At 41.9% G+C, this 22,034-nt stretch overlaps 1 protein-coding gene across 11 annotated transcripts in view; it reads right to left on the reverse strand.

Moving 5' to 3' along the window:
- The window catches only part of tcf3a (transcription factor 3a), a 46,302-nt gene that overhangs the window by 10,962 nt on the left and 13,306 nt on the right, over window positions 1-22,034 (reverse strand). For 6 of the 11 annotated variants that reach the window (XM_080463405.1, XM_080463407.1, XM_080463413.1 and 3 more), the window contains 8 exons: window positions 7,995-8,068; window positions 4,670-4,742; window positions 4,042-4,085; window positions 3,805-3,940; window positions 2,724-2,773; window positions 1,486-1,573; window positions 1,057-1,193; window positions 48-198 (listed from right to left, as the gene is read on the reverse strand). In XM_080463405.1, coding sequence (XP_080319531.1) covers window positions 48-198; window positions 1,057-1,193; window positions 1,486-1,573; window positions 2,724-2,773; window positions 3,805-3,940; window positions 4,042-4,085; window positions 4,670-4,742; window positions 7,995-8,068 — 753 coding nt within the window. The remainder of the gene's footprint in view (window positions 1-47; window positions 199-1,056; window positions 1,194-1,485; window positions 1,574-2,723; window positions 2,774-3,804; window positions 3,941-4,041; window positions 4,086-4,669; window positions 4,743-7,994; window positions 8,069-22,034) is intronic. The other 5 variants (XM_080463406.1, XM_080463409.1, XM_080463412.1 and 2 more) reach the window with 3 other exon arrangements.

Raw genomic sequence — 22,034 nt, forward strand, 5'->3', positions numbered from 1 at the left:
GAGCTGGAGCATGTTCTGAGTATAAGGAAGCAGCCAAGAGGACTCACGCAGGATGGACTCTGAGCCGGTGATGGGGGGCGTGTGGCTGGAGACCCCGAAGCTGCTGGATCCAGAGTGGAAGCCAGCAGGATGAGCTCCGTTCACTTCACTCCCATGGAGGGGAAAGCTGTGAGGGGAGAGGGGCAGCGGCTGCCGCTTCTGCAAGGAGAAAACACTTCAGGGACCAAATCACCTGCTTTTTACATTTAGAAGATGTTTAAATATGTTTCCCTTTTAAACTTCAAGTTTGTTTTTGCTAAATATTTTTCATTCTAATCTTCGTCAGAAAATTAGCATCACCGAATGAAGTTTAAAGCACCTTTTCAGAATAAAATGAACTTCCAGACTCATCTCAGAGGATACTGCTGCTGGTTTGTGATTTTGTTTTATATTTTATTAAATTTTTGTTGCACTGTATTTTCCCTTTGGGATAAATTCCTTCCTGAATCAACCAGTCGGTGGCGGCCACACAGAGCAGTGCTGGGGGGGGGGGGGGGGGGGGGGCATGTTTTTGGTTCTATTATTAAAATTTTCAGATCCATTTTACTTTCATAGGTCCTACTCATTTATTCAAATGTAATAACTACCAGGTTTGTGTTGTGGATATTGGCCCATGCTGCTTACTCCCAGAAGAGCATTTTGTTGGTCATTTAGTTTGGGAACTGAAGAAATGTTCATTATAAAAGGAAAAACCCAGATTTAGCAAACAGCATGGACTCTGAAGATTTCATTCATGCTGATAGATTCTGTCTACAACTTGAATATCACATGAATTCGAGGCTCTATTCGGTTTTCATGGAGGTCAACACGGCAACTCAATGCAACTTGCACCATAGACTTTTTTACTCTGGATGCTCTTCCTGCCACAACCAGGATTCAAACCCGGGTCGCCCGAAACCCAAGGTCTAGGTTCATCTTGAGAATGAGGATGAAGAAGTAACGACTGATAATCTTAAAATGGCGGTTTTGTCGCTCCTGTGTTAGCATTGGGATGGTGAAGGACGATGGAGAGCTCACCAGTCTGTCTTGGGGGTTGATGGCTGTGAAGGGACCATGCTGACACGGATGGGGGGAGTTTCCCAGCATGGCAGAATAACCAGGCTGAACCATCGACCCGGCAGAGCCCCACGGATCAGAGGGCGGATGGAGGCCTTCTGTCAGGGGGAAAACCAGCCGAGGGAGGGGTGAGCGAGAAGGGGCGAGAGGATGACCAGCCACAGGAGACAATGACGGCCACATAGAAGACATGTCACATTAGCGTGACAACTTCATTCAACCATGATGCACCATTCAACACTGTCATGCGCCCACAGCAGCTCCACTTCATCCAGACACCAGCAAACACACAACCATGTGGACTCCAGCTGATCCTTCTCCGTTCAGAAGAGTCGTCCAGAAACGGAACTTTTCAAGCCCTCACAATGGGTAAAGATTGTTTGAGCTGACCTTGCATGTAGTAGATGCTCCCAGCCTTTGAGGCTGTGTAGCAGGCATTGTCCCGGTTGTAGTCGTCTCCTGGGGCTGCTGCATAAACCTTTAACACAGAAGTCAAGTCAGCTCACTGGGAATGAAGCTTTAGAGTAAATCAAACTTATCACAAGAAGGACAAACAGGGTCTCAATGAAATCGCCACTCATGGTCCTTTAAGCTCAACTTGATGGTAAACATTAAATTCTCAATATCTTTAAATTTTTCAAACACAAACAACAGAAAGAAGCCGTAGGCACTGAGCAGCCAATTTAAGAAAGCTCTTAAACGTATGACTTCCTTCCCAGGTTGGCTTCTACTTTTACAATCTGGCTTTACAACTTAATTTGATGAACAGATGAGCTCCACATCTCTCCAGGCCAGAGCACAGCCATGTGTATTGAACATCCTCAGTGCTTTTCTCACTGCGCATCAGGAAGAATTTCAGACATCAACCTGTTAAAATGACCACGCATCAATAGTTTGGTGCACAAATGACATGAGCTGCAGTTGGATTGGATGTAATGGCGTAAAGAAGCCACTACATCTTTCTCAATCAGGACTATTCTCCATGAAAATCAAGGATCAAGCTGTGTCTGGAAAACTCAAATCCAAATGGACTGAAGTTTTCTTCAGTAATTTGATTAAACAGAGAAAAAGAAAAGGAAAGAGGAGAGAGGAGAAGAGGGAACGGAGAGATGCACTCCTAATTACTGAACCATCTGCCGAATACTGGACGGCAGCCAACTCTGCTGGCAGCTGGGATGGAGGGGGGAGAAAGGGGGAGGGGAGGGAGAAAGGGGAGGGCTGTTGTTTGTTGTGGACGGGGGAAGTGAGGGAGGAGGAAGGCAGAGAAATGAGGAAATGGGGAGCCCAGAGAGCGAGAGTGGGAGGAATAAACATCAAACCCCAGTTTGAATTCTCTTCAGTGGAGTTGACTTGGCAGAGGAGAAAATGTGGCCAGAAAGTAAAGAGCCCGCAAATACAACACTCTATAAATACATGGAGCGAGTGAACGACTGGCGGAGTGAGTGAGTGGTTTTATTCTGTGGTGGAGCAGATGCACAGCTGTAAGAGCTGAAGTCCTGGACTGCAGATATTATACTGCTCTGTTGGCTGTGAGGAGGCCAGAGAAGAGAGAAAAGGCCTGTAAAACATTAAAATTCCAGCGACTGTGGAACCAATGCAATGGGAAGATTGTGCCTGCTGGTACTCACAGAGGAGGGCAGGCCGGGGGGAACCTTCCGGATCTTCTTCGGCTGGGATTCTGTGAGAAGAGGGAGCCAGAAATCATGTGAGCCTCTGAACTCAGTAAAAACTTCAGTGTGCAAAAGACTAAAGAGTCTTTAGTGTCTTTCTGAGGGTCTGCTGTGCCAATCAATCCAACAACATTCACACTCAGGCTCAGCTTTTCACCTCGCATGTTCTGTGAGAGAAAACCAACTCAAAGATATCCAACCGGAATCGAGCAAGGGTTTTCTCACTGAGAGGCAAACATCCAAACCACTACATCACGGTGGACACACAAAATTCAGAGGAACAGAATTAAAAATGAGGACTAATGCATACCAAAAACAGCTCCATAAAATTAACAGCAGCTAAAATTGGGAACTACAAATTTTAATACACAATATTATATGTGCATTATCTAAAAAGGAGAGAAAAAAAATATCCGCACACAGGACCTATAGATAAAACTTACACACATGTAAATTAATGCATTCAGACTTATAATAATACTTGATAATATGAAATCCATCGACACTATGTATATATAAAACATTTACTTATATTCAGAAATATGAACTAATGTGTTATCAGCTGATGTTACTCAACCATGTTGCTCATACGAAAATCACTGGTTTCACTTTTCACTGTAAAGAAGAAGTGGGACTTTTCACAAACCTGAACAGGAGAAGTGGCCATACACACAAACCTAAATATAATTTTAGAACAAACAACTTCAAGAACCGACCGAGAGCACAAGACTCTGAGGATGAAGGGATCTTCTGCCCTTGTTTGGAAAGAAGCTTCCATTATGTCTTTATGGTTTCAATATGAAGTATAATGTTTACTGGTGTCAACACTGAAGAGCGATGTTCTTTGAACATTTATATTAACACTATGTTCTGAAATATTTAGATTCCTAAATAATTTTAAGAGAATAATCTGAACAGCTCTTATGACTGTTGGTTGGAGCAAAACAAAACAATCCATGTTCTACTTCACAACGTGTTTGATATTATAACAACGCTTCATCAGAACAATCCACAGAATGATGACCACAGCCATTCTTACCAGTGGGGTCCTGTAAGGGTCTCCTGCGACTGGTGCTGCCCTCAAAGGAGGAATAAAAGTGTGAATTGGACTTCACAGCAGAAGGGGAGAGGGCATCAGGGCTGGGCATGGGCATCTCACTGGACATGAAGCCCTGCTAACAAGAGGGGCGAGAAGAAGACCACCGTAAAGTGAAACATACAAGATAAAGGTCAGCGTGGAAACAAAGGTGATGCTGAGGCAGAACGTGAGCTTTACCTGGGAATTAAAGGATGAGTACGGCCCTCGTTCTGCCTTCCCTGCTGGGGACAAGGAATGTAAACTAAATTAGGCTTTTATGTCAACATTAAATCACAATCTGGTCATTTCCCTTTCCCCATTTGGCTGCCTCCCATCTGCTACGTGAGCGTGTGTATTGATGATGTGTGGTATTTATGGCCGAGGACACCAAAAACACAACAAATTGGTGCATTATAAATGGTTTGGGGCAATTGTGCCCAACCTCTGGCCCCCTCCCCTGACAGTTAAACAGAGGAGAGCTATGGGCCGCTGTACTCCCAGGGGAGAGCCTTGTTTGTGCATGGGTGCCCTTTACACCCCCCACCCCTCCCACCCTGAACACACAAACAATCCCCTCCTCCACATCCTCCCTGATTAACCCACTCCCTGCATCTACAAATGTGCTCAGCTCTAAACTGGTACACTCCCGTCCAACCTATGAACTCTTTGTCCTGATTTACTAAAACTACAGTGTCTTTCTGTCATCATGTTTATTCTGGCTCAAGTCAGACTTTTAGCAACACAGACCACAAATTTCCCCCATTTTCCAACTTATTAAAGAAATAAGGTGAGGTGAAAGTTGATGCTTCAATTGAAGCTTTCTTACCAACAATGCCTGATCCAAAAATGGGGGCAGAGGCAATGCCCTGCTCACCGTAAAGGCCGTCTTCTCCATAAGCCTGAGGGAAAACAAAGCGTGGATATCAGGAATACAGAAAAACAAATAGACTTCAAAGCTGCTCTGCAGGAAAATAAAACTGTCAGTGCTAACTCCGAGGTCCTGAGAGACCCCGTCAAAGGTCAGATTGAGAGCTTTCTGCTGCGTCTTCAGTAGCTGTAGAGTTACTACAAGATCACTCACTGTGGAAAGAAGACGGACCACAGGCAGTCAGATTAAATCCAGATTATAATTCAGTCATGTAAACACATCGATTAGACCTATCAGATTGAAATTACAGTGGGGCGTGAGGACATGGTGTAACCTGGTAGGGATTGGATCTGTTATTGTCACATATGATGTTTCACCAGTGTTTTGATAAAAGTGTTGGTTCAGAGCACAACCAGTCGGTGCACAGGACGACACTGCCACATCCGCAAACAAAGACTTAAACACACTTCAGGCTGAGAACCACGGAAATGCTTCTTCGTATTGAAGCTTCACCATCTTCATTGTTCAATCAATCCCATAATAGAGGCATTGATCCAGAACATCCAGGGATTGAATTGATTCTAGTCTTTGTGCATATATACTCTCAGAATCAATTAGATCACTTTATTCACGTAAACAAAATAATCTGATCTCTCAATTCAAAATGCAAAAAACAACTGTGAACTACTGATGGGTTAGAAAGGAATACACTCATTGAATGGAAACACAAGAATGAACAAACTACTCCGGTAGATAATAATGAGAAACCTTTGTTTTTGAATTGAAATGCAGAAAACATTACATGAAAGTTACTTTGGCTGAAGTGCAAACAAAGTTACAAGACACCAAAACGATTTTTATGAAAACTGAAGTGGAGATTTGGAAAAGCTCCATCTTTCTGTTTGCATGTTGACACTCGGGTGGAGACGGAGTATAGTGTCACCGTACTCGCGCCCGATACCACTGTGACTAGAACCTGAATCAGCAGCATTTTATGTGTGCCACATGTGTTTACAATTACTGTTCTGACAACGGCGACAATATGCCCTTATACTTTGACTGACACGACTCCCAGCCAGTATTTTGTTGTATTTTACATGTTTTGACTCCAATGTCACATTTAGGATGAGCTCCACTTCTCTATGGGTCCAAACAAACAACCCTCCTGGGATTATCGAAGAAGAAACAGGAAGTCATTGGAGCCATTTATTGCTGCTGTTTTTTCCAGGATTCTGATTGGCTCGCATGGCTTTATGCTTCTCGTTACACTGCCCCCTAGAGGTTTGTCAGGCTCATAGTAGCTCTTAACTGGGTTTGTAGGCGGGTTTGTGGAAATTCTTTTTTTTTTTTTTGAAAATATAGAGGGGGAACTACCTGGCTGTGTGTAAACGTGGCCTGAACCTGAAGAGGCACAAAAACACATTAGCTGCATTTACATGCTCACCTTTGGTCAATCAGATTAAATTCTTTCCAATCAAAGAATCAGATTGGCTTGTTTACATGAACGCTAAATAAAGTAACTGGAATATTGAGCCAGTTTATATATACCAATACGTGACCAATTAATTTCAGTTGCTCAATTCCTTAATGCTTTGCAATGTGACATTTTCAGAATCCCTCAAGCAGCTTTACCCAGAAGCCCGCCAATATCAAAACTGGAATTAACCAGAGTTATTGCGCTTGTGGTGCTTCTGTTTTCATTATTTTTAAAACAGTGACAATAAAGATTCCTTCTGTCGGTCAAAGTAGAATCAGGAATAGACGAGACGGGATGCTTTAGGTGGCCATGTGGCCTGGATTGGGCTGCTGCATATGTCACACGTCATGACGTTAGATGAACTGACGTCACAGACATCACACGGATCATGATCGGACCAAAACCGGGCGACACCACCTCCTCTGATCCCATCGAAATTCCAATCACATTGTGCAAATATGACCAGACTGAAATGTTCATATGGTGTAAATTTAATTGGGTTAATTTTGGTCCATGTAACCACAGCTGGTGAGTTGCAGACGGATCAGAACAAGTGAACAGTGGATTTTCCACCTGCATCTTTGTCCTGCAGCTCCATGTCGCCATCGGTGTCATATGATGAGACATATGATTGAGCTCAAATGCAGATTCCCTGAATTCTCTCACTCACCTGGTCACTTTCACTGCGAGCAAGAACTTTAACATTAGATTTCTCTGATGTGTGGACCGGAAAGTTGCTGTGAGTTGTAGTTGAAGTGTTTCTAATCCATAAACAAGTGTCTTTGTGTCTTTTGAGCTTTCCAACATTAAAAAAAAAGAAAATGCACACATTGTTTCCCAGTATCTTCTTTATGTCCTGCATTAGCCACTCAGTGTTTTCTTCTGATTGGATAATGAATCACGATGGCAGATGGTAAACACTAGATGTGTCAAGTAACAGATTTCGAATGACCAAGTACGGAATGTGTATGCGTGGATGTATTTTCTTACTTGCACGCATTCATCCTGATTTTGTATGGAAAACACAAACACAAAAACACAAGGAGTGTTTTTGTGCAGACCGAGACGTTTGATGTGTATAATAACAGTCACTTATTGGAAAACAAAAATGTGCACCGAAAATGCAGCTAATTGCTCAATAGAAAAGCGGGATTCATTAAAGCTGTACGGAGAGCCATCGCATCAGGACCAGATTCCTCGAGGACAAGGATCTTACACCTCGTTGTTTATAGCTTAAAAATTACATGTGTAAAGTTTGGTTTTGTGGTGGAATCTGTTTGGAAACAGCTCTTACAGGTGTGTTGAGATGAAAACAACTTGTGGTGGTAAACGTTGCCTCAGCAGGCGGTCAATGCGGACTGAACCGTACATCATCTTCTGGAAGAGCCATGGTGTGTGTGTGTGTGAGATCAAATTCATTTAATCTACTTTATGCATTATATGTGCTTATAAGAGTTTAAGGAAGACGAGTATTTAATTTAGCCCAGCTTAGAGCGTTGTTATAAAAGACTTTCGTTTAAGTGACGTTAGCAGTTTCTTGGTCAGACGTTTGAAATGTGAATACAAAGTAATATCACTTCTTATTTTTAGGATTTCTTTTGGTTATTTTGGCCTGAGCTGAGAAATGACACCACAAGTGTGAACACAGATCGAGAGCTGGTGTTTGGTACACATCTCCCTCTGGAGAAACACTGAGTTGTTCTTGGGTTTAACACTAAACTGGGAGTGGTTAAAAGGTACTAAATCATAACTGGGCACGACGAGTTTGAGGACCATGTGAAATTAGTCAATAGAGGATGAACTTACCCTTCCCTGGTTGAAAGACTGGCTGTTCTGTTCAGCCGGCCCCCAAGGGCTGGACCCAGTCCTCTCATCTATACCTGGAAGATAAAGAACTGGGTTAGTACTAATAACCAGGAAAATGAAAAATGAATTCTTCATATTTACTGCCTTGGCTTGAGGAGAAATGTCTCACTTGAAGAGAAGAGTGACCCGCTTTGATTTTAAGTTTTTTCAGGTTGCTTAAAGTAACCTCCACTAAAGAGCTTGGTTACTCACACAGAGACGGCAGTGACAATGCTGTCACATAGCGTGAATATGAGCTGTAGGAAGTTTGAATAATTAACACCCAGTATGAGGCTTCCAGAATCATTCTTCATTCTCCCATCCTTTACGTTTTCCATGGCAACAGTCATTCACAGCCCATCGATTCTCACACATTTGGCTCGAACACAGACTCAAGGTCTGGATCTCTCCGAGCTGACAACCGTCGTCCCTGGACGGAGGCAAGCAGCTTTCAGAGAGGTGAACATCCTTTCAAAGACGGGATTTTAAGGACTGCTGAAGCAGAAATTCTCGCCCGTCCCCTTCCTCTCAATCTCCTCTCATACTGCAGCACAACATCTCTGGGGGAAAGCTGAGGCTTAATTGCGGGTTGATTTGCATAATTGTGCATATTAATGAAGCTGAGCTCTATGAATATTCATATTTTTGTTGTGTTGTCTAATTAAAAAGCGGAGTGGGGAGAGGAGAGGGGTGGAGGCGGGCTAGAATCATGACAGGATCAGCAGTAGAACAGAATGATGGGTCCACGGCACTGAGCGCCGTGACAACTGTGATCTATAGGCACGACACCGGCAGAATAAACCGTGAAGGAGACAATGTCTTCTCTCCTCTCTATAGCGGACTGTCAGGCTCCGTGTCAATCAAACATGATAAAGAGAATGCATGAAAAATGTGCTGTAAGTCACAAGTTTTGTATTCCTGACTGCATCACACTGAATTACATTTCGCCTCCAAACTGAAAATCTTTGTTAGACACTTACTCTTATTAGAAATGAGCCCCTTGTTTTATCAGTACTGTACAATAAACTATAACTACACAACAAATAAACTGTCAAATTGTGGACGTCTAAAAAGTGGCTTCTGTTTTTGGCCCCAGCAGAAACCAGAACCACGCAGTGAATCTGAATGCTCATTAGGAAGACAAAAACATGTGGTAATTGTCTTTCCCGCCTCTCTTTGGGAGGAATTAACATTGTGAGGCAGAAGAAAAGGGAAGCATGGCTGTTCATGATAACTTCTTGAGAAAATCAGATTTCAGGGCCGGCAGTGAGAGTTAGCAGCTGGTTGTAAGTCAGAATGGAGAGAAAGAGCACGAATCACCTACTTTACAACATTTCTGCTTCCAGAGACTGAGAACTGAGAACTGGAGGCTGTGTCCCATCGTTTTGTCAAATGTGACAAAATAAGTGAAGCCAAACCCTGGTGGGCACTCTCACTAACATACAAACAAAAATCTTCACAATACAAGTAAAACCTTTACGAGAACATTTTTGTACGAGAAAAATCTGAAAAACTTTGTCATTACCATTAAATACAACAAAACTTTGTTGTTTATATCAGTGCTGGAGCAGCACATTAATAGCCAAAGGATAAAATAGATTTATAAAGACTTTATAAAAATGACTCAAAGATAAATATATGTATAAGTATATGAAACAATTGCCCTGTCACAGGTTGATGGGTGAAGGGGTGGGGAAAGGAGAGGAGAGGAGAGACAGGGAGGAGGAGGGGTCATGAAGGCCACATCTCGAGAGAAAAAGCTGTTACTTAAGCTGTTAGTCCAAGTTTTTATGTTGCCGAACAGCTTCCCTGATGGGAGCGGGGCAAACAGGTTATATCTGGGATGTGTTCTGTCAGTTACTAGGAAGCTCAGCGCCGTACCAGATGTTATAAAGTGTCTCATGTTTGTGGCACATGACCAGAAGAAGTATTTACCACAGGGGGAGAGGCACATGCGCAGTAACAGCACCCCATAGCCTCCAGCTGTCTCTGCGGCAAGGAGTCGGGATTGTGAAAGAAAAGCTCCGCCTTGGGAACCGTTATATAAAGTCACAAATGCAGTGGATGCGAACAACAGTGTCGTGTAAACAGACGCCCCAAAGTGAAGAAAGTTCTGTGGTTGTCATGTAAACGGGGCCGAAGACATTAAGTCAGGCAGAGCAGCACCGCTGGGTTAGTGTTGGCATCTGACGAGACCACAGAAAGTTGGTTCATTTCTAATGAAAAACAGTCTTCATTTGTCATGAAGATGTGATTATTATTATTATTATTATTATTATTATTATCATTCATCATGACATGTGAAGTCTGACTCAGGAGCATCACACCCAGCAGGGGGTCCTGCAGACACTGCAGTCCCATGGACTCCCCCCATGCTCTCAGCCAGTCACCGATTGCGTGAGGCCCCAGGGTTCGACGCCTTGGAATCTCCCCCACTTCACCAAAAAGCTTTTGGAGAGATTCTCTAGAAAGCTTTGCTCCTGCTCGTCGCCGGAGGAGGTGGGCTGTAGCCCAGCCTGCTAACAGCTAACAGCTAACAGCAGAGGCCTGCAACCAAAGGCCTCCACTCCTCCACCCCTCTTCTGACCGACCACGAAGGTCAGAACTTCCCCTGGATCCAGAGACCAGCACCCAGCATCAGATCTCCCATCAACCAGGGAAAGCACCACAGACCCGAGCAACCAGATCCTCCAGTCCGGACCGGTCTGGAACAGGACGCTGCAAAGAAAGACTCTCCTGAATCATCAACTTCTACTCCTCCTCCTGCTGAACTCAGCCAACCACAGGTAGCAGGAGGAGCTACCAGCTCCAGGAGCAGCAGCTTCTCTCCAGCCTGGACAACAACCAAACTCCTTCTTCAGAGACGTGAAGGAAGTGGTACCAACCACCTGGGTGAGAACCTGAGATCAGTTCATCCTGATGCTCTGTATAGATGTTTACCTTTATGAAGATGTGCTGCTTCTATTACAGTGACCGAGTTCTACTGATAATAATATCAGGAGTAGTTATCAACATTTAAACCAATGTTCGCTCTGCCACACACACAGACTCTTGACTGGTGGAGACCGAGGACAGCCTTCCTGTCTCTGGTAACCTCCATTTGGAATGTAGTTTATGGTGATCCACCATCTTGTTTTGTAGTTCCATCACACGTCACACACACACACACACACACACACACACACACACACACACACACACACACACACACACACACACACACACACACACACCAAGCTGTATATCTCTGTTTTATTAGTTTTTATTGTAAATAAATATAATTTTTGGAATCATACTTGCTGTCTTAATAATGAGCACAAAGGTGAATGAAATGTCGACTCTTCTGTGTCAAGATATCCAAAATCCTTCAAGCTTTACTATTAATTCTGGTAATTGTAATTATTTTAACTATTAATTCACATTCCAAATTAACTGTTTAGTATATCATAAGACTGATAGAACTGGATTGGCTGTCATTTCCTGCTACACAGGTGGTGCTCTCGAGGTGTCTGACACAGATCAGATTACATTTTCAATAATAATAATTTATAACTATCTTTGATAATTATTAATCATTATCAATAGCCAAACTGCCAAAGCGCTAAATAAATGGTACCACGTGCCTGGACTGCACTACATGGTACCACATGACCCTTATGAGGTAAGAAATGCCTACATACCGGCAAACATGGAAATACGGGCTGAAGCCAAATAATTCAATCTAAACATTTTAAGTACTACTGTGTTTTTCAACATCAGTTCACTAATGCCAATGGTAATGTTACAACCCTGAAGTGTATAGGCACCGATTTATATTTTTGCCCGTGGGTGCCCAAATATATATATATATATAGCCTCCCATCATATAACAATGACATAGCTGTCCCCCAGTGGGTGGGCAATCATTTTAGTGGGTGCTCAGGCACCAGAGTACGCACGGCATCTGCACCTATGCTGAAGTGTACAACTGTTTTACCTTGTTTCATCTCTTTCGCACGCTTGGCTTCATGATGCAGTGACACTATGAGAATGTTGTGTTAGAAACAGCTGATTTAAATTATTTTACCGTGAATGATGACGTTAAATGTCCTTTTTGCAGATTAAACATAATTTGTGTCATGTGTTAAACACATGACCAATCAGTGAGTTGGGGACTTTCAGACAGACCTCCAGAAGTGGAAAGAGAAAGAAAAGGGTGAGTAACATCAGACAGTCTGTGGAGAAGCCGCTGCACTTCTCCTGCCAGCATGCAACGCCCCTTTTCAGCATGGCTAGTCTATAATTACACAGGAAGAGATACTGGAAACAGACCTCCAGCCTGAGTCATCGGCTTCGTGAGCTGAAAGCCACGCACATATATCGAGCCAGCGTGCAGACATGTCTTGGTTTTTACAGGAACACTGCCCCGGGCACCATCACTCCACTCTGTCGTTTGTCTACACAACTTCTTCCTTCCCTCAGCAAAGTGAGTCATGCAGACACAAAGAATGATGCCAGATAAGATCTCCAGAGAGCGAAGACTGTTAATGAAATCCTGAACAATGGGCTGTTTTAACCTGTGAGTCACCAGAGACTTTTCAAACGCAACACAATGCGAAAAAAACAGCACTGACATCTGACTGGAGAGGAAATGATATAACATCTTTACAACAATGTGGGTCAGGAAACTGAGATGTAGTGACTGAGCTTCACCAACACATCTGGCAAAGCGGAACTTTTCATTCAAATCTTCATCTCACCTTCTTCTGCATTTCAGCCCTGCCTAAGTTTAAATATACATTTTGGGATTTTCAGTTTCCAAAGAAAAAAAATGAAAGTGCAATGAAAATAAGTAAACGAAATTTGGACAAGCAAGTTGAGCAGAAACATTATCTTGACTGAGAGCTGTAAGAGGGACAGAGCCATTAAATCGCCAACATACTGGGAAAAAACCTCTGGCTGACTGTTTAAGGAAAACATGGAGCAGCTGCTTCATGACAGGAGAGCTTTAAGTGACCAGAAAGACAAGGACGGCTTCACCACTATTCTCCATTGTACAGTCATGGAGTAGGGTTTTACTCAATCCTTTCTATAACTATTTCCAAAAGTGTTAATGAGACTTTTAATGACAAAAGGAGATTAACCTGAATCAAAGACAGATATGCTCAGCATTCGGCTTGTGCATGAGCTGTGGCCAGAGCTGTACTAGTAGCTCCTCATGGAGCAGCAGGAATATACATTTCACTTCACCTTCCAGCTGATTTGTAGATGTCAGTTGTAAGATTTTCTTAACATCTTATAAAAACTGTAGATAGTTTCACCATCTTTTGCTGCTACGGTGTACTATTAGTACTATGTACACCCAGGCCAGAAGGGCCAGAGTCGCCAGATTGGAGTGTTTGATGCATTGTATATCTGGTTTTCTGGTGTTTTATATGTTTTGCTTCTTTGATTTTGGAATGTTGTATGTTTTGCTTCCCAAGTGCTGGTAGATAGTATATTTGGCTTCCTTTGGTACGTTGTATTGTATAATCTGGTTCCTTTGTTATATAGTTTTTTTTGCTTCTTTAGGTTCTAGTGTAGTGTATACATATTTTGCTTCTTCTTGTGTAATGGTCTATTTTGCTCCTTTTGACTCACTGCTGGTGTAACAACGTGAAATCCCCTGTTGTGGGATGAATTATGGTAAATAAAGTAAAGCAAAGCAAAATACAATTTTTAAAGCTGTTAACCACAAGTCCTTCTTTTCCTCAGAGCTTTCCAGCTGTCCTGGGAACTGGGAATTCCCAGTTGTTTGGGACTGAGGTGTGGAAGTTGAGACTGGAATGGAATTTGAGTTTAGATTTCACTCTGGCTGCATAGTGTGAAATACAATGAGAAGCAGTGTGTTATACTGCTCTTACAGCTCTGCTACAGTCGGTTTTAATAACTCAGACCTACAGTTAGGCCTGTCACCACAACAAATTTTGCTGGACGATAAATTGTCCCAGAAATTATTGTGATAAATGATAATATTGCCATTTTTATATCATTTTTCCACTAATATATTAATAATGGTATAATAATGCAAGTATACTCTTTTAAAGATAAATACACTTTTATTTCTTAAGAATATTACAAATAGGAATTGTATTATGAAAAAAGACTTTGTAAATATCCCAAATAAAGAATCAAAACCACCTCATGTCTCCCTCTCCTCCTCACGGGGTCTCATGCTGCTCTCAGGTGAACCCGTTTACAGTGAGCCTTACTGGGTTTCCACTGGAAGACTCACAAATCTGGCAACTCTCTAAAACAACATTAAACTGTGAGCACCGTTCACTAACAGCAGAGTGAGCACCGTTCACTAACAGCAGAGTGAGCGCCGTTCACTAACAGCAGAGTGAGCGCCGTTCAGTAACAGCAGAGTGAGCGCCGCTCACTAACAGCAGAGTGAGCGCCGTTCACTAACAGCAGAGTGAGCGCCGCTCACTAACAGCAGAGTGAGCGCCGCTCACGAACAGCAGAGTGAGCGCCACTCACTAACAGCAGAGTGAGCGCCGCTCACTAACAGCAGAGTGAGGGTGAGAGTGACGTCTTTGGTTAAGGAAACATTATCCAGCCTGGCAAACTGATCCAGCTCATTTTTAATTAGCTTGCAATTAACTGATTTATTGATTATTGCGACAGGCCTACCTACAGTGTTTGCAGGGATGAAGTTACAGAGACTTTAAATCTGCAATGCAGCCTCATTATTTAATATGAAACAACCAGCACAACACAAGCATTCCTGTGGGAGTCCACACTGTTTTCCAACAGTCTATGTTGTGATGAAGTGGATCGCTTGAAGCAGTGTTCTCCTGTTTTCAGAGGAACCATCCATGTCAGCGTACCGTGCCTTTGGCCTGATACCACTGTGACTAGAACCTGAATCAAGTGAGCACAGACTAAGTGGTAGCTTATGTCAAGGTCAGTCGTTTGATTAGTCAAATGTCTGAATGCTGAATATGAATGCATGGTGAATGTAAAAAAATAATCAAACGTGTGATTTGCTAATTAGAGAGTCAAACGGCAATAATGGAAATACGATCAATGATCAGTTGGGAGTTTCTATTGGATATATTGAAAGACTTAGGGATGGAGGTTTGCTACCATCACATCCACGTCGTAACACACTAATAATCGTATAGCAGATCATTGTGGTCAACAAGAACAATCTAACTTGTTACTTGCTCAAATGTTAAGTTTTGAACTTAAAATTATAACCCTTAAAAGATCTTATGTTAATTGTGTGCTGAAGATTAGTAATTGAACATCCCAGATATATCCAACCTCTTTAAAATGATAAGCCATCCCAAACATTAATCTCACACACACATTTTGCATGTGTGTGTGTGTGAGAACCGCCTTGTGCAACAGAAAAAGCTTTCTCTTCTCCTTTAGACTACTGTAACATCCTTCTATCTCTTCTCCTTTAGACTACTGTAACATCCTTCTATTTCTTCTCCTTTAGACTACTGTAACATCCTTCTATCTCTTCTCCTTTAGACTACTGTAACATCCTTCTTTCTCTTCTCCTTTAGACTACTGTAACATCCGTCTATCTCTTCTCCTTTAGACTACTGTAACATCCTTCTTTCTCCTCTCCTTTAGACTACTGTAACATCCTTCTATTCCTTCTCCTTTAGACTACTGTAACATCCTTCTATCTCTTCTCCTTTAGACTACTGTAACATCCTTCTATCTCTCCTTTAGACTACTGTAACACCCTTCTTTCTCTTCTCCTTTAGACTACTGTAACATCCTTCTATCTCTTCTCCTTTAGACTACTGTAACATCCTTCTTTCCCTTCTCCTTTAGACTACTGTAACATCCTTCTATCTCTCCTTTAGACTACTGTAACATCCTTCTATTCCTTCTCCTTTAGACTACTGTAACATCCTTCTATTCCTTCTCCTTTAGACTACTGTAACATCCTTCTATCCCTTCTCCTTTAGACTACTGTAACATCCTTCTATCTCTCCTTTAGACTACTGTAACATCCATCTATCTCTTCTCCTTTAGACTACTGTAACATCCTTCTTTCCCTTCTCCTTTAGACTACTGTAACATCCTTCTATCTCTCCTTTAGACTACTGTAACATCCTTCTTTCTCTTCTCCTTTAGACTACTGTAACATCCTATCTCTCCTTTAGACTACTGTAACATCCTTCTATCTCTCCTTTAGACTACTGTAACACCCTTCTTTCTCTTCTCCTTTAGACTACTGTAACATCCTTCTATCCCTTCTCCTTTAGACTACTGTAACATCCTTCTATCTCTCCTTTAGACTACTGTAACATCCTTCTTTCTCTCCTTTAGACTACTGTAACATCCTATCTCTCCTTTAGACTACTGTAACATCCATCTATCTCTTCTCCTTTAGACTACTGTAACATCCTTCTATCTCTTCTCTTTTAGACTACTGTAACATCCTTCTTTCTCTTCTCCTTTAGACTACTGTAACATCCTATCTCTCCTTTAGACTACTGTAACATCCGTCTATCTCTTCTCCTTTAGACTACTGTAACATCCTTCTTTCTCTTCTCCTTTAGACTACTGTAACATCCTTCTATCTTTTCTCCTTTAGACTACTGTAACATCCTTCTTTCTCTTCTCCTTTAGACTACTGTAACATCCTATCTCTCCTTTAGACTACTGTAACATCCTTCTATCTCTCCTTTAGACTACTGTAACACCCTTCTTTCTCTTCTCCTTTAGACTACTGTAACATCCTTCTATCCCTTCTCCTTTAGACTACTGTAACATCCTTCTATCTCTCCTTTAGACTACTGTAACATCCTTCTTTCTCTCCTTTAGACTACTGTAACATCCATCTATCTCTTCTCCTTTAGACTACTGTAACATCCTTCTATCTCTTCTCTTTTAGACTACTGTAACATCCTTCTTTCTCTTCTCCTTTAGACTACTGTAACATCCTATCTCTCCTTTAGACTACTGTAACATCCGTCTATCTCTTCTCCTTTAGACTACTGTAACATCCTTCTTTCTCTTCTCCTTTAGACTACTGTAACATCCTTCTATCTCTTCTCCTTTAGACTACTGCAACATCCTTTCTCTTCTCCTTTAGACTACTGTAACATCCTTCTTTCTCTTCTTTAGACTACTGTAACATCCTTCTATCTCTTCTCCTTTAGACTACTGTAACATCCGTCTATCCCTTCTCCTTTAGACTACTGTAACATCCTTCTATCCCTTCTCATTTAGACTACTGTAACATCCGTCTATCTCTTCTCCTTTAGACTACTGTAACATCCGTCTATCTCTTCTCCTTTAGACTACTGTAACATCCTTCTTTCTCTTCTCCTTTAGACTACTGTAACATCCTTCTATCTCTTCTCCTTTAGACTACTGCAACATCCTTTCTCTTCTCCTTTAGACTACTGTAACATCCTTCTTTCTCTTCTTTAGACTACTGTAACATCCTTCTATCTCTTCTCCTTTAGACTACTGTAACATCCGTCTATCCCTTCTCCTTTAGACTACTGTAACATCCTTCTATCCCTTCTCATTTAGACTACTGTAACATCCGTCTATCTCTTCTCCTTTATACTACTGTAACATCCGTCTATCTCTTCTCCTTTATACTACTGTAACACCCTTTTTACCTGTTTAAATCAATTCTTCTTCAAACCGTCCAAAATGCATCTGCTCATCTTTTAACAGGAACAACCTGGAGAGCCCACATCTCCTCTCCTCCCTTCACATCCCTCCATCCTCCTTCACCCACCTGCCCTAAATAGAACGCTGAGGTCTGACCAACTAATGCTGCTTACGGTTCCACACACCGAGCTCAGAACCCGTGGTGACTGTGGATTTAAAGCTCTGGAACCAAAGCTGTGGAATGCTCTTCCCCTTCACCACTCCCGTGGTTCCTTTATGAAGCAGTTAAAATGTTTTTATTTAGGCAGGCCTTTGACCTGGAGCTGCTCAATGTTACTTTTCTGTATAACTATGTGTGTTTTTTCTTGCTTCTATACCTTTAATAATCTTATCTATTTTACTTATTTTTATTTTTATTTTTTTATATATTTTTCTTCTGTTTTTAGTGCTGTTAAGCACCTTGTGACACACGTCTGTGAAGGGGGCTACATAAATACAGTTCTATTCTATTCTTCTAACAACAGAATATTTTCTTCACAGAACCTAAAGGCCAAATTGATTTCTTTCTGAGCCACACATTTGCCTGTTGTAAAGTCAGTGGTTTTTAGGATATTTTTTAGCTAAGTGTATGTTTAAAGGTCTGTGTTTCCCACAAGCCCAATAACTTCTTACTCAAGATTAAAGCCAATGAAAGTCCTGCTGCTTTTGCATGTTTAAAGGGACCACTACAGAAAAGAAGTGGTGTCATTTCATAATCACGCTCCAAATTGTAGGCTGACTTCAGTTGTTTGAATTGTACCAATCAGTAAATTGAGTTAACCGTGAGTTGCACAACAGGAAACAAGAGCAAACTAAATAAAATGCTTGAACAGGAAACCATCCCAGGTTAGGAAATAAGAACCAGCTATTAAAACTAAAGAGGACTATATAGAAATAGGACCTATATAAAATACATCAAATGATTCATAAAAGAGAAGAAGAGGCACTATTAATCATTAAAGAAAAAAACTATCACAGCATGACAGTGCTCAGACTGACACCCCCGCAACCCGGAAACGGATAAGTGGGAGAAAATGGATGGATGGATGGATGGATGGATGGATGGATGGATGGATGGATGGATGGATGGACTATCATAGCATGATCTTTGGTACTTGTAAATTATTCTTTCCCTGTAGGAGGAAATACTTTTGTATCTAAGTACATCAAGTTTCAAGTCAAATATATTTTATATTTTTTTTTGCATATTCTAATTGTATCTAAAATCTGCAACACACTGCAATGTTCGGCCCTTCCAGACGCAAGATAGCAGTCATGGGGGAATCATGGTGAAATCTTTGGTCTTGGCTTTATATCGGGGGTCGTACTTCACACTGTGAGACTGGATCAAGGACTGGTCCAAATATCTAAAATTGTCTGAGGGGATGGTGACTGCTGCTATGACCTGCTTGTTACATTTAAATGTGTGTTTTATTGAAAAATGGAGGACCATTACTAAAAATGCTAACGTAAAGTGCTATTAAATGCTAACAAGTTTTTACTTCAAGCTTCCTTTGAAAAATTGTCATCCCAAGTGGGACTCTTTCCGAGCCACGAACACGTCCGCATTCTTCTCATTCTCCTTTTTCTTTAGGATTTCTCTCCAAACACATAACGGACGAGGGCTCCATTCATGCTTGTCTATGTTTGATGTTTATGGCGTGTTATTCTTGTGTAATCACGTCGACTCACATTGTTATAGGTGTTGATTCAGCTTGTGTTTTCATCGTGCAATCTGCATACAGCTTAGTTTATTAGATTCATGTAAAGCTGTAGCTGTGACATTATAAGATTGTTAAAATTACACAGTCTTAAAGCCTTAAAGGGCTCGTATTTTGCAAACTTCACTTTCTACTGGTTTTCCAACAGTACTAATGGTCCCCATACCTGGACTGACGTCCCAGAAGTGAAGACAGTCTGTCCTCTCTCTCCCTGGCTTGTTTCAGGTTTAAAAAGTGTGTTGCTCCAACCAGCCAATCAGAAATCAAACCCTATATAGTGTCATCGGGGGTTCAGCCAATCCCAATCAAGGTAGGCCCCTCCCCTTTGACTCCTCCCACAATTAGGCAACTCTGCTCTGGCACATGGCACCACGAGAAGAAGTACTTCATCCTCTTCCCAAGATGGGCATGTGTGGGCGGAGCCAGTCCAGCTCACACAGACACAGCAGATTCTGAATGCAGCTCCTATGATCCAATATTCAAATGAGGAAAATCAAGGAGGAGCTAGAAACTTAGACGAAAGCATTTGTGGACTAACAAGAACCATGTGAAAATGTTTGGTGAAATATCTTTGGTTCATTGGTGGGAACCGTTGATTTTAATATTTAATTTACAACATGTTCGAGATAAAAAAAGTATGAAACTAAATTAAAAGTGAAAACGCATCTTGTTGCGTTTTCATATGACAAACATTTCACATTTTCAGAGCACCACTTTGAAAATTATGTTTGTTTACCGGAAAACAACTGAAATGCTCAAAATGATGTAGTTAGCATGTTGAGCCACAAGTTGGCACTGTTTTTGGTCGATCATCCACACGAGGCATTTTGGGAGCCCGAAAACATTTTTTGTTTAACATGGGTCCCAGAGTGGGGCAATTGTAAAACCCCATTTCAGCTTTGAGGTGTGGACGGCATTTTGGGGAGAAAAAAGATGGTTTTGGCTCGTGTGGACGAGATCTTAGTATTGAAACCACACACGCATATGCAGCAGAGAACAATCTACTCTAAATATTATGGGAGAACACGGACATTCTAGTGGACAGACCACCAAGTTGGATTGTTATTACACTGACGACTTTAAAACTACCAAGTCCCAGGAGAATATGGACTGGGAGTCATGACACAATGGAGGAAACTTTGTTTTTACTGCGCAGAAGAACTATTTATTATGGCAGTGATGTGCATGCGCAGTAGCAGCATTTGCTTTCCTCCATCCACTCAGTGTTTTGGAAAAGTTGCGTTTCCCCCCCGTCCACAGGGTGACGGAGTCGGAGAGTTTTAAAAAAGTTGCGTTCAGTGGCTCCAAGCACTTGTCATGTAAACGGGACCGTAATAAGCAATGGAGCCTAAGAAAAAAAGTCTCTGCAGCTTTGACTGGAGTGAGGCAGGGTGAAGATATAAAAATCATGCTGCACTGCTTCATTTTGTTTACTTAAGTTTGCCCTTAGACCCCTGATCTAAGTCTGACCTTAGATCAGGGGTCGGCAAACTCCAACACTCAAAGAGCCATTTGGACTTGTGTCCCACTGAACATTCTACACTGCAACATGCATTATCTTCATTCGTGAAGTTATTTTCCACATCCATTACTTTTCTGTGATAGTATAGAATGAGTCAAAAATGTAGGCACGAGTCAGCCAATTACAAAGTAATGTTAGTACTGAAATGTTAGATCACATTATTTGACTCTTACTCTTAGCCTTTTATACAGTTATTGGTTATTCTCTCTCCCTTTGTGTGTGTGTGTGTGTGTGTGTGTGTGTGTGTGTGTGCGCGCGTCTGGAAGGGAGGGAGTGATGGTGTCCAACAGAATGAAGCAAAAGTGCTCTTAGTGGACAGTTCCCTCCCAGTCAGGCTAAAATACCAGGCCTGACAAGCCGGTCAAAGCCTTCACCTGGTTTTTCCATCGTCTCTTCAATAGATGCATGGAAGCTGTTTATCACTGATATTTTATTTGAAGAGGTGCTGCCATGCACAAGCATGGAGGGACAAACAGTAGCATCAGACAAAAGGAATGAGTGTACAAATGTGAGCAAAGATGAGCTCATGGCCTTCATTGGATGGACCATTCTTGCAGGAAGTGAGAAGAACTGGGATGTTCCAATCTGTGTGCTCTTTAGGAGTCCTCTAAATCAGTGGTCCCCAACCCCCGGGCCGTGGACCGGTACCGGTCCGTGGATCAATTGGTACCGGGCCGCACAAGAAATAAATAAGTACTTCCGTTTTACGTATCATCTGTGTCTAAATGATCTTTTATTTTGAAAAATGACCGGACTGCAACCAAAACAAAACAACGGAGTAGACTGGACATAAGCAACACACTTCGGGTGTCACTGTCTCCCATCACTCCCAGATGGCACCGTCTCGTTGCAGAAAAACAAGCTCAGGTCTCCCATTGATTTGGCGTTATGGTGAGTTAAAATTTTCTTTCACTCTATGTTCGTTTTTGTGGTGTATCTGTATCAGATTTGGAAACGTTAACATAGCGACCAGAGTCAGCGAGTGTTCGGCTGACGGTTCAAACTGGCAACAACTTGTGCCATTCACAGGGTGGACCAAGATTCTGCAGTATACGCCGAGCAAGTCCGTCAATTACGGCATAATGATCAATAAAATGT

This window comes from Lipophrys pholis, assembly GCF_963383615.2.
Source record: "Lipophrys pholis genome assembly, chromosome: 1".
Taxonomy (NCBI): Eukaryota; Metazoa; Chordata; class Actinopteri; order Blenniiformes; family Blenniidae; genus Lipophrys; species Lipophrys pholis.